The 11,867-nt window shown below is 66.0% G+C and overlaps 1 protein-coding gene across 1 annotated transcript in view; it reads right to left on the bottom strand.

Annotated features, from left to right (window-relative positions):
• KANK2 (KN motif and ankyrin repeat domains 2) overlaps positions 1–6,807 on the bottom strand; it is a 24,405-nt gene extending 17,598 nt beyond the window's left edge. The window contains exons 1-2 of the mRNA XM_032780328.2: positions 6,672–6,807; positions 4,512–5,924 (exon numbers count right to left, since the gene is read on the bottom strand). Coding sequence (XP_032636219.1) covers positions 4,512–5,924; positions 6,672–6,708 — 1,450 coding nt within the window. The 5' untranslated portion in view covers positions 6,709–6,807. The remainder of the gene's footprint in view (positions 1–4,511; positions 5,925–6,671) is intronic.
• Positions 6,808–11,867: the final 5,060 nt, after the last annotated feature.

Raw genomic sequence — 11,867 nt, 5'->3', positions numbered from 1 at the left:
TGCTGGATGAGGGGGGCGGACTAGCGGGGGGTGGGGACGGGACACGGGGCCTTTCCCTACTGGGGTGTGCTGGATGGGGGGCCTTGGAGCAGGGGTGGGTGGGACAGGACATGGGCCTTTCCCTTGGGGGTCTGGATTGGGGGGTGCTGCACAGGGGGGGTGGGGACGAAGGACACGGGGCCTTCCCCTTGGTGGTGCTGCTGGCGGGGGCCTGGCACGGGGGTATGGGGGGGTGGGGACACCGCCGGCCGCCTTCCCCTTGCGGGCGGGCTGCTCGGCTAGCCTGCGGTACAGGGACAGGGCCTTTCTCCTACCATTTTACTGCCCCCCATAATCCCACCCCATCCGACTGCACCAAGGGACAGGCGCGCACCGCCCTGATGGGAGGAAGGACACGGGCTCCTACTCCTGCCTGCGCTGGGCCCTACCTGCGAGCTCCTGCTAGCCGGGCCCGTGTCTCCTCCGCCGGGCTCGGCCGCGATGCTTTCTCCTCCTTGACGGCGTGGACTGGGGCGACCGTGGGGCGCAGCGGCGTGCGACGCGGGAAGGTCGTCTCACCACCGGCCTGGGGTCTGCTTCCCCCGTCAGGCCGCAGGCTCGGGCCAGGTCCTTGGTCATCCAAGCTCTCCGGCCCGTGCAGGCGTCGTGCACGGGCCCGGGGGTTGCTTTAGAGGGCTCCGCTCCGCTGTGTGGAATCACCTTGACAGTGCGCTTGACATGGACCTCCTGCTGGGCCACCGGGTTCGCCTGCCGGCACGTGCCGGCTGGGCACCCTGTAGCTCCGGAGACTTCTTGCAGCTGCTTTCTCGCGGCCCCTTGGCGGACAGGGCAAGCGAGCCTGGCGTGCCCTCTGGTGCCCTTCTCCTCGCTCACCCCCACCCACGCTCCGCCTGGCCCGCGTTCCAGATGTCCCCACCCCCACTGACTCACTCCCTCCGCTCTGCTGCTGCGGGGGTCAGGGGCCGAGCCTCCGTGCCGCCCCAATTCCGCCTCGGCTTCCTGACACCGGCAGGTGACCTGCCGGTCCTACCGCCCTCTCCTCTCGGGATCTCATGTTAGACTCGCCCCGGCTCCTTTGCCTTCCCACCCGCTCGGGGGCAGATTCTGGTCTTCGCGGCGCTGGCTGTCGCTTTCTTCCTCCGGGCCCGAGTTCTTAGCCTGCAGCCCGGGATATCTTCACCTGTTCCTCAGCTGCCGCAGCTTTTCAGCGCGACGGCATTCTGCTTCCGCCGAGCTTGCAGGGGCCCCAGGGCTGGGCGCGCACCCCGGGTTGTGGACACCCCAAGAGCGCGGGTGACCCGGCCTGTGAGTCGTTCAGTTGCCGGAGCTGCCCACCTCACCAGGAGCTGGTGGGAGCCCGAGACGCTGCTGTGGAGGCTCCCAAGCCCCCCTGCCGCGGCCCGGTCGCCGCTCTGGTCCTCCAGCTTCTTGGCGGGTCAGCAGGTCTTCTCCACGCGGGCGTTGAAGGCGCCCGTTCCCACCTGGGGGTGAAGCCGCGCAGTAGCGAGTAAGGAGTGCGGCTTATCCAGGCTGCGCGTTGGAGCAGAGCGATCGGTGGACTGTCACAGAGCGGCACGCGGCGGCGGGGCAGGGAAGCCGTAAGCGGGCCGCCGGTGCACCGTTGGACCCAGCGGATGGTGGTTGCCTTTCTCCAAAATCGTCCAAGTATCAGAGAAGTTCCGGTCCGACAGAGCGGTAGCCATCCGAATTCACGAGTAGGGCAGCTGGCGGGAAACCAAGCGCTGGGGGAGGTCGGATGGATGTCTGCAAGCAGGAGGGAGGGCAGGGGTCATGGGGGCACTGGGACTGCACGAGCTTGCGATCCCCATCGTTTGCGAGAGAGAAATGAGCACTACAGACCAGACGTCGCTGGCAGCAGCCATCTTCACCAACACTCCCCTCCTGAAGCTGGAGTAAGAAGCCAGGAGTCCTGGCAACCCACCCACACTACCCAACTCCCTCCCCTGCCAACGCTGGGGGTAGACACCACGGACGTCGCTGGCACCACCAGGCCCGCGATCTTACCAACCCATTCCTCCCCCAAGCCTGGGGTAAGAACCAGCGACTCCCTGGCTCCTAGCCCTCCACACATTAACACCTAAGACCACCTGCCTAGCTGGACAGCAGGAAGCACCCGCTTGCGCCCCATCGGGATCTGGGTTTATCCCAGTTCTTCAAGCCTGGAGGACCACACAGGTCTAGAAAACTCATTTACTATCTATACGGTGCCCCAGGCAGCTTCCTTATCGCATGGGTAGAGGCAGCCACCTCTGGGTGGGGCAAAACGAGCCATTTATACCTGGCGACTCATTACCACCTAGCACCTCCCAAACCACCGCGCTCGGAGTGCGACAGACAGCTGCCTGCACAACACCCCAACGCATGCATGCACTGGACAGGAACGTGCAGGCTGCTGTATTCTAGCTGCCACCAGCCCCCACTGCCCTCCCAGGTCCAGGAGAGAACCCAGACGTCCTGGCTTCCAGCCCCCCCCTCGCCCAATCCCAGTTTGCTTGAAGCCTGACTCTCCAAGCACCCCCGCCCCCCCCCAGCTCTCGCCCTCCCGGTGACCCAGCGCCCAGACCCCCCCAGCACTTTCCCATCTGCTGCGTCTGGTTTCCTGGCCCCGTCAGGCTGGGCCGGGCGCCAGCAGCCTGGATCCTGTCCTCCTCCATCCGCTCGCTGGGGGGTCCTATGGGGTGTCCCCTCCCCAGCCTGCTCAGCCAGCCACAGGGCTGGGGACATGGCCTCCCGCTGACCCACCGCGTCCCCCGCCTGGCACCTCCAGACCTCCCCGCCATGGCTGGGGGGGCTACATGGGCTGATACTCAACCAACTCGTTCCACTCCTGCCCCCAAGAGCCCTGGGCTGGGGCATGCTGGGACGGAGGGCGACACCCCTCCCACTGCATGGGGGGCCCTTCCCCACCCCAGCCACACCTGGATCCCAGAGCAAGGTCCCCCGCCACCCGCAATGTGGAGCCTGGAACCCTCCACCAGAGCCTACACCCCTCCCAGAGCCAGGGGGAGAACCCAGGAGTCCTGGCTCCCAGCCCCCCCTGCTCTAACCCACCAGCCCCCACTCCCCTCCCAGAGCCGAGGAGAGAAGCCAGGAGTCCTGGCTCCCACCCCCACCCCCTCTAACCACTGGACCCGCTCCCCAGCCAGGCATTAACGTGAGCTGCTTGGCCTGGCTGCTCAGCTGGGGCCTGCTGGGGATCTGGCCCCCTGGCACCATCACGCCAAGGCATTTCTGCCATGGAGCTGGGCGCAGAGAACCGGGGATGGGGGCCAGGGAGCCACAGGGATTTTCCAGCCCCCTGGCCGGGGTCATTCCCAGTGCCAGGCCTCTGGGAAGTCTGATGCTGGGCAGAGGAGGGGCTGGGAACTGGGCCAAGACAGCTTCTCGCTGGGAGGGGGAAAGGGCCCCCCGGGGTTGGTCCGGCCTCCCCGGCAGGGGCTGCATCCGTCTGCCAGGCACGTCGACGCCTGGCAGTGGGATGAGGTGGTGGCTGGGAGACAGTGCTCCTTTGCCAGAGCCGGAGAGAGAACCCAGGAGTCCTGGCTCCCAGCTCCTCCAGCCTTGACCACTAGCCCCCACTCCCCTCCCAGAGCCAGGGAGAGAACCCAGGAGTCCTGGCTCCCAGCCCCCCTGCTCTAACCCACCAGCCTCCACTGCCTTCCCAGAGCCAGGGAGAGAACCCAGGAGTCCTGGCTCCCAGCCCCCCCCACTCTACCCATTAGTCCTCACTCCACTCCCAGAGCAAGGGAGAGAACTCAGGAGTGGGGAGCTGGGGTTGGGCTCTGATGCGGTGTTAATCTCGGGGTGCACTGAGATTAACACCGAGATTAATCCCGCGCTCGCCCGCGCCCCCCACGCACCTCGGCAAAGCCTCACACTGGAGAAGACACCGGGCTGGGGGGGAGACGGAGATGGCGAGGGACACGCGCCCCTTCCCGCCAGTGGAAATGCACCAATGGCATTGCGAGATGGGGGCAGTTCACGGCCCCCCCCGCCCCCCGGGCAGCCGCCCATTGATTTTTCCATGGCCCGCTGGGGTCGATGGGCCTTTGCCTGCCCCGTGTCCCCGCTGCGCTGTCTGCTCAGCTGCCTGGTGCTCTGGGAATGGCGCTGGGGGAGGGAATTGGGCCCCGAGCCCCCTGCTTAGCCCTGGGGGAGGCACCATCCAATTGAGGGCAGCAGGTATTTCCCCTTTGCAACCCCCCCCCCCCNCAGGGGGGCAGGGAACGGGACACGGGGCCTTTCCCCTCTGGTGGTGCTGCATGGCGGGGGCCTGGCACGGGGGTGGGGGGTGGGGAACAGGACTTGGGGCCTTTCCCCTCTGGGGGGGTGCTGGATAGGTGGCGGGGACAGGGCACAGGGCCTTTCTCCTCCATTTAGCCCTGCCCCCCAATAATCCCCACCCCAGCACTGACCAGGGGACAGGGAGCCCCTAGCCTGATGGGGGAGGAAGGACACGGTGCTCCCCTCATGCCTGCGCTGGGCCCTACCTGGCGAGGCTCTGCTGCCCGGGCCTGTCTCCTCCCCGCCGGGCTCGGCCGCGATGCTGATCTTCTTGACGCCGTGGACGGGGGCGACGTGGGGCGCAGCGGCGTGGACGGGGAAGGTCGTCTCCACCACCACGGCCTGGGGCTGCTCCCCCAGCGTCAGAGCCCGCAGGCTGGCGTACGGCTCCTTGGTCTCCAAGCTCTGCGCCCGCTGCGGCCAGTGGGCCACGCCCGTGGCGGTGCTGGCAGCGATCTCCGGCTCCCGCTGTGCCTGGATCACCTTGACAGTGTCCGCCTTGACAGGCACCTCCTGCTGCTGCCACCCGGGGCGTCCCTCCTGCCCGGCCGTGCCCGGCTGGGCCCCCTGTAGCTCCCGGAGAGCCTTCTGCAGCTGCTTCTCCAGCACGGCCACCTTGGCCGACAGGGCAAGCGCAGCCTGGCGCTGCCCCTCTGGTGCCAGCTCCTCCTCGCTCACCCCCACCCCCACGCTCCGCCTGGCCCCCGGTTCCGATGTCCCCACCCCCACTGATCTCACCTCCCTCCGCTCTGCTGCTGGCTGGGGGCTCAGGGGGGCCGAGCCCTCCGTGCCGCCCCCCGAATCCGGCCTCCGGCTTCCCGACAGCGGCAGGGTGACCCCTGCCCCGCCTCCGCCCCCTTCCTCCTCCGGGATCTCAATGTAGAGCTCGCCCCGGCCTTTGCCCTTCCCAAACCCGCCCGGGTGGCCCAGGAATTTCTGGCTCTTCAGCTGGACGCTGAGCTGTCGCTTCTCCTCCTGGAGCACCGAGATCTTCACCTGCAGCACCGGGATAATCTTCACCTGTTCCTCCAGCTGCCGCAGCTTCTTCAGCGCCACGGCCATCTGCTCCCGCACGAGCTGCAGGTGCCCAGGGCTGGGGGACACGGGTGTGGACAGCCCCGAGCTCAGCGGGGTGAACCCGGCCTGTGAGCCGTTCAGCTTGCCCGGAGGCTGCCCACCCACCAGGGAGCTGGTGGAGCCCGAGACGCTGCTGTGGAGGCTCCCCAAGCCCCCCTGCCCGGCCCGGTCGCCCGCCTGGTCCTCCAGCTTCTTGCGGGCGTCCAGCAGGGTCTTCTCCACGCGGGCGTTGAAGGCGCCCGTCCCACACTGGGGGTAGAAGCCGGGGGCGCAGTAGGAGTAGGAGGAGTGGCGGCTATCCAGGCTGGCGTTGGAGCAGAGCGACTCGGTGGATGTCCACCAGGAGCCGGCACCGCGGGGCAGGGAGCCGTAGCGGGGCCGCCGGTGCACCGGGACCCGCCGGATGGTGTTGCCTTTCTCAATATCGTCCACGTACTTCAGGAAGTCCAGGTCGAGGCGGTAGCCATACGGCGTCTCCACCGAGTAGGGCAGCTGCGGCTCCTGGGCCCCAAAGGCGCTGGGGGAGGTCGGGGTGGGCTTCCCTGCAAGCAGGGAGGGAGGGCAGGGGTCCATGGGGGGCACTGGGACTGCACAGGCATTAGCTGACTCCCCCATCCCCGTTTGCAGAGAGAGAAACTGAGCCACTAGACCCCCAGAGTCCTGGCACGCAGCCCCCACTTCACCAACCCACTCCCCTCCCTGAGCTGGAGGTAGAACCCAGGAGTCCTGGCACCCAGCCCCCACTTCACCAACCCACTCCCCTCCCCGAGCTGGGGGTAGAACCCAGGAGTCCTGGCACCCAGGCCCCACTTCACCAACCCATTCCCCTCCCCAAGCTGGGGGTAGAACCCAGGAGTCCTGGCTCCTAGCCCCTCCCACACATTAACCACTAGACCCCATTGCCCTAGCTGGGAAGAGAACCCAGGAACACTGTTAGGCCCATGGGATCTGGGTTTATCCAGTTCCTTAAGCCCTGGAGGAACCCAAAGGTCCTTAGAAAACTCATTTACTATCTATAGGTGCCCAGGCAGCTTCCTTATCGCATGGGTAGAGTGCAGCCACCTCTGGGGTGGGGCACAGCAGCCATTTATACTGCGATCACTTGCCTAGCACTCCAATGCACCCGCCTCTGGAGTGGAGCACAGCTGCTGACAACACCCCACAGCACTGCTGCACTGGACAGGAAGTGAGGCTGCTGTATTCTACTGAAACCACATTCAGAGGAGACTTTGGCCCTGACTCCCACTTTCACACCTGAGCTCTGCAAAGCCCCGAGCACAAGCACTCACCAGGGAAGCCGGACTCCATGTGCAGCACCTGCGCCATCCTGGCCTGTGACCGAGCCTCAGCCCGTCACCAAAATCCCGGGAGCTCTTAGTAAGTTGGATGACACAGCCCCACGACCTGCAACGAGAGGCAGCGACGTGGCTGGGGGAAGAGACGTAGCAAGGGGCCCATCTAGCTCCAGGCCCCCCCATTCCCGAGGGGTCTGCCTGGCCCAAGAGTCCTGCCTCAAACTGCTAAATGCCCACTCCCCTCCCAGGGCCAGGGAGAGAACCCAGGACTCCTGGATCCCAAATCCCTGCTCTAACCCCCCAGCCCCCAATCCCCTCCCGGAGCTGGGGAGAGAACCCAGGAGTCCCAGCTCCCAGCGCCCCCAGCTCTAACCCCCCAGCCCCCACTCCCCTCCCGGAGCTGGGGAGAGAACCCAGGAGTCCACCTCCCCATGGGCTCTCCCAGGTTAAGGAGACAGAGTGGGGCTGGGGGGTGCCCCCCAGGGAAGTTTGCTGTGCCAGCCCCACCCGGCACCCAGCCAGCATAGGCAGGCAATGAAACTCCTCCCCACCCCCACCGCCCTGGGATCTCTGCTGGAAGCATTTTTTTGCGGGGGGCACTGCACCCAGCAATGCCAATGCCCCTCAGTCCAGACTCAGCCCCTGAAACCCCAGCCCTGGGTCCCCACCCCACACAGCTGCCCGGTGCCCCTCACTCCGACCCGCAGCCCCCTGCTAGCCCAGCCGGGGTTCCCCCACCACACTCTGCGGTGCCGCCTCACTCCCAAGACCGCAGCCCCTGCTCTAGCCACCTGGGTTCCCCCCACCCCAGCTCGCCGGTGCCCCCTCGCTCCCGACCGAGCAGCCCCTGCTAGCCCAGCCGTGGGTGCCCCCCACCCCAGCTCTGCCGGTGCCCCTCACTCCCCAACCCGCTAAGCCCCCCCGGTGGCTTCTGTCTATAGACAGGCCAGGGAGCCGAGGCGAAGCGCACATTCCTGCTTGTTTTGCAGCCGGAGCTGCTGGGCCGCGGGCTCTGGGAACGCCCGAAGGGCGGGGGCCGCGCTGCCGGGGTGTGTGTCTGTGTCTGTGTCTGTGTCTTCCATCCCCCCGCATCCCTCCAGCCCAGTTCAGGTCCTGCTAAATCCTGCGGCTCAGGGTGTCTGGAACCCCCAGGGTACCCGGGAGTTGGGGTGGATCCAAATGGGTTAAAGAACCCCGCCCAGTGACCCCTGGCCACCACCAGGACTGTCACCACCCGATTTGTGCATGTGCCGGGTGGTGTGGGGTGGCACTGGAGTGCAGGACGTCCTGGGTTCTAGATCCAGGCCTGGAAAGGGGTGTTCTGGCCCCCCAGATCACACCACCCTGGGGCCCTGTGTCCCAAGTGCTGTGCTCACAGGTGCCCCGTATGGACCATCTATACAGGGCCAGGCGTGTGCTTTGGGGAGGTGGGTCGCAGAAGGGAAACTCTCTCTCCCCACCCAGATCTCAGCACGGCCCTTTAAGAAGATCCGCTCCCCCCTGCACAGTCCCTGGGCAGCACATGGAACCAATTAGCCCGGGCTGGGCTCACACATGGGTCCGTGAAGGGCTCAAGTTTCAGCATCAGCCGCTCAGGCCCAGCGCTGCCGAAGCGCAGAGAGGCAGCACCTCTGGTGGTGGGCGCAGGGTGGTTATACAGGGACCCCGCCCCAGCGCGGAGATGCAAGCTACCTCGATGTGGGGTGCAGGGGCTGGTTATACAGGGATCCTTCCTGGGTGGGACGCCAGGGTGGTTATCCCAGGGACCCTACCCCAGAGAAGAGATGCATTCTACCTCTGAGTGTGGGGCATGGGGGCTAGTTATACAGGGATCTTCCTCTGGCCGCTGAGATGCAGCCACCTCTGGGGTGGGGCACAGGTGCGGTTATACAGGACCCCCCCAGCGCTGAGAGGCAGCACCTCTGGGGTGGGCGTGGGGCTGGTTATACAGGGACCCTGCCCTGCGCAGAGATGCAGCTCTCTCTGGGGTGGGGCACAGGGGTTGGTTATAAGGGACCTGCCTAGGTGAGATGCAGCTACCTCGGGGAGGAGCAAGGGGGTTGGTTATTAGGGACCCCTTGCCTGGTGCTGAGATGCAGCCACCTCTGGGGTGGGGCACAGGGTGGTTATACAGGGTATCCCAGCTGGCAGACTCAGCTACACAGCTGGGCAGGAAGGTGCTGCACCGGGTGGGCGGTGGCCAGGAGTGGAGCGGGTCAGCTGGGCCCAGCCTCGAGGGGGGGGGGGGGGGGCATTGAATCAGAAACCTGTGATTGCTCTGGCTGAGGCACTGGAGTGGGTTTTCTCAGATGCCTGCATCCAGCTCTGTTCTAAGCCACGGGGGGTCCCTCATTGACCACGTGACCTACCCGGCTCTGACACCCGCTGGCCCCCACAGCAGAAGTGCCCCAAAAGAGGGGGGGGCCATGGCCAGGGGCACCCCGCCACCAGGAAGCTCCAGGCGCGGCAACCCCTGGCAAGGGCCGGTCCTGTCCCCCACCGTACGGCGCGCTGGCCTGGCGTGCTGCTTGAGAGCAGTGACCCCTCCGGGGTGCCCATACCCAGGCATCCAGGCCTCGGATGCCACCACCTCAGAGCCGGCCCTGTGGCAAAGACATGACGGCCTGCCTGAAACCCAGCCTGTGGGCAGAGGCCAGGTCACCCCAGCCAGCCCCCAGCCTGGGAAGGCCCGTGTCCCACAGGGAGATGGGGTCAGGAGGCCGGGGTGAGGGGTTGGAATGGGTGGGGCAGGACCTCCAGATGGCAACGCTGCAGCCCCACAGATTTGGATCTCCTGCCCCATCTTTGCCCCAGGGAGGTAGCTGCTAGGAGCAAAGGAATGAACCAAGCCCCCACCCCCATCCCAGCCGGAATCCCCACCCCCAAGCTCCCCAGCCCCATGCTCTGAGCCCCGCCCCCAGCCACAGGCCCGCCCGGGCCCCTTAGGACTTTTCCTACTTCCGCCTGGCCTGGCATGAAAGCAACGATGTCCAACCTCCCCTGCTTCCCTGCGCCTCACTCGCACAACGGAGCCATTCAGCCTCAGAGGCCCCACCCCCTCCCCCCCAAACGGGGTCCAGCTAGTGCAGCAGGGACCGGGGGGCCGTGGAAGAGCTGCACCTTAGGAGACGGCCCCCCAAAATGAGGGCGTCTGTGTGAATCCTCCCATTACGGCTCCACAGACTGGGGGTGGGAGACAGGGCAGCGGGAGATTAAATGGACTTGCAGGTTGTGGGGCAGATCTCTTAAATAGGGGGAAGGTTGGGGGGGACTTTCCACTCTCTCCACATGGCCTAGAGCCCCTCAGAAGGCAGGACCTAAGCCAACCCTCCCGATGCTGTTCCTGGCCCTAGCGCCGAGACTGGGGGAACAGAGAGGCTGCAAAGGGGAAAAAAACAGCGCATGCTTCAGGCTTCAGAGCGTAGGGGTCAGGAAGGACCCACTGTTCATGCAGTGGCAGGGTCCTCTGTGGTGTGAAGTGCTGGGTCCAGGGATCCAAACTGGGTGGCAAGAACAGGGGGCTGGGCCCATGGGGCTGGGCTGGGTGGTGGGGGCAGAGTGGATACTGGGGGCCTGGTCCAACAGGGGATACTGGGGGAGCTGGCTGGGGATGGGGTGTGCCAGGAGGATCCCCTATCCCATGCCCCTGGAACAGGCTCATCCCTCTGCCCAGAGCAGCCCCATCCCAGACCTCCCCCCAAATCAGCCAGCCCAGCTGTGGCAGCCACCCCCGTCAGACAGAACTGGGCCAAGCACCCCACAGCCAGGGCAGTGACTGGGTGGGAGGGGGAATCACGCTGGGCTCCTCGCGCCAGTGAGGGGAGAACAGAGATTGGCTAAGTGGTCGGACCCCTCCCCGATCCTACCCTGCACCAGGAGCCCCCACCCTTCTGTCCCATCCCTCCTCCCGCCACAGCCCTACGATCCCCCACTTGCAAGCCAAACCCCCCTTCCATGGTCCAGCCCCCCTCCCCCCAAGGCTGAGTCCCCCCTCAACCAGCTCAAGTTCGTCTCCCAGCACGACGGGGCCCGGCTACCCGCAGCCCCTCCTGCCCAGCGTGAGGCCGGGGTCGGGTGGGGTGGGCGGGGGGTGAGGGGTGGAGGCTGCCCGCTGGGCACAGAAATTCTTCCGCTTTTGCTGGTTTTGAGCCACAGGTCAAGCATGTCCCGGGGGCGGGGGCGTCTCCTGCCCCATTTGACCTGTCCGACACTGCACCCTGCTTGGCCCCCACCCAGCTCCTTGCTACCCCACAAGGGGCCCTATGCAGAAGCTGAAAGCAGCAGCTGTTGGCCCAGGTGGCCGCCCCCGAGGTGCCTTCAGACTCTGGCTTGTGGGAGCCGGGACACCTGGGTTCATGCCTGCCTCTGAATCCCTGGCTGAGGTCCCTTCCCCCTCTCTGTGCCTCAGTTTCCCCCATGTCTAGTTAGACTGTGAGGTCTCCAGGTCCGGGCTCTGCCTTGCAGGACGTGTCCAGCACACCAGCACACAATGTGGGGACTCGGGGCCCTGATCTCAGCTGCGGTCTGGCAGTGCCGGCACGATGGGGCCCTGAATTTGGGGGACAACACAGTGGGGGGTCCCCCGATCGCAGCCACGTCTGCCCGAGGGCTTTCCCCAAGCAGCTCCTAGCGTCCCCCAGACGTGGCCACGGAGGAGTTAAACGCTAATCGCCCCTAATCGGCTAGTCCCGGTTCTGATCCTTCCCTTCTGACATCACACTCTCAGCTGCAACTTGGCAGTGTCCCCACAGCCGCCGCGCCCAGCCTGCCTGCCGGGCCGGGGCCCTCGCCGGCACCGGGGCCCGGCACCCCCGAAACGCCCTCCGAGACAGACTTCGCCTCCTGAATTTAGCACGGGCTCGCCCTCTAAAATTCCAGCCCCATAACGGCCCGGAGCTGGGATTCTCCCTCACTTCCTGTTCCAACGGCTGCCAGCGGGTGCGCACCAGATGGCAGCTGCATGTCGTTGCATGGAGGAGGCAGGAACCAGGCTCTGTAGTTATTGGGCCCGATTCTGCAACTGTTGCCATGCAGAACTGGGATTTAGCCCGGGACCTCTAGGGCTCTGCCCCTCTGAGTCTCAGCCACCCGGCCTGCCTGGGCCCAAACAAGCCCGTGGGCGCTACTTCCAACATAACGCGTAAACCTCCCCGTGTGTAGAACCTCCCGGGTTGTGGAGCCGAAATAACC

Source organism: Chelonoidis abingdonii, chromosome 26, assembly GCF_003597395.2.
Source record: "Chelonoidis abingdonii isolate Lonesome George chromosome 26, CheloAbing_2.0, whole genome shotgun sequence".
Classification (NCBI taxonomy): domain Eukaryota; kingdom Metazoa; phylum Chordata; order Testudines; family Testudinidae; genus Chelonoidis; species Chelonoidis abingdonii.
The sequence above is the reverse complement of the archived record's forward strand: the minus strand, read 5'-3'. Positions and strand labels throughout refer to the sequence as shown.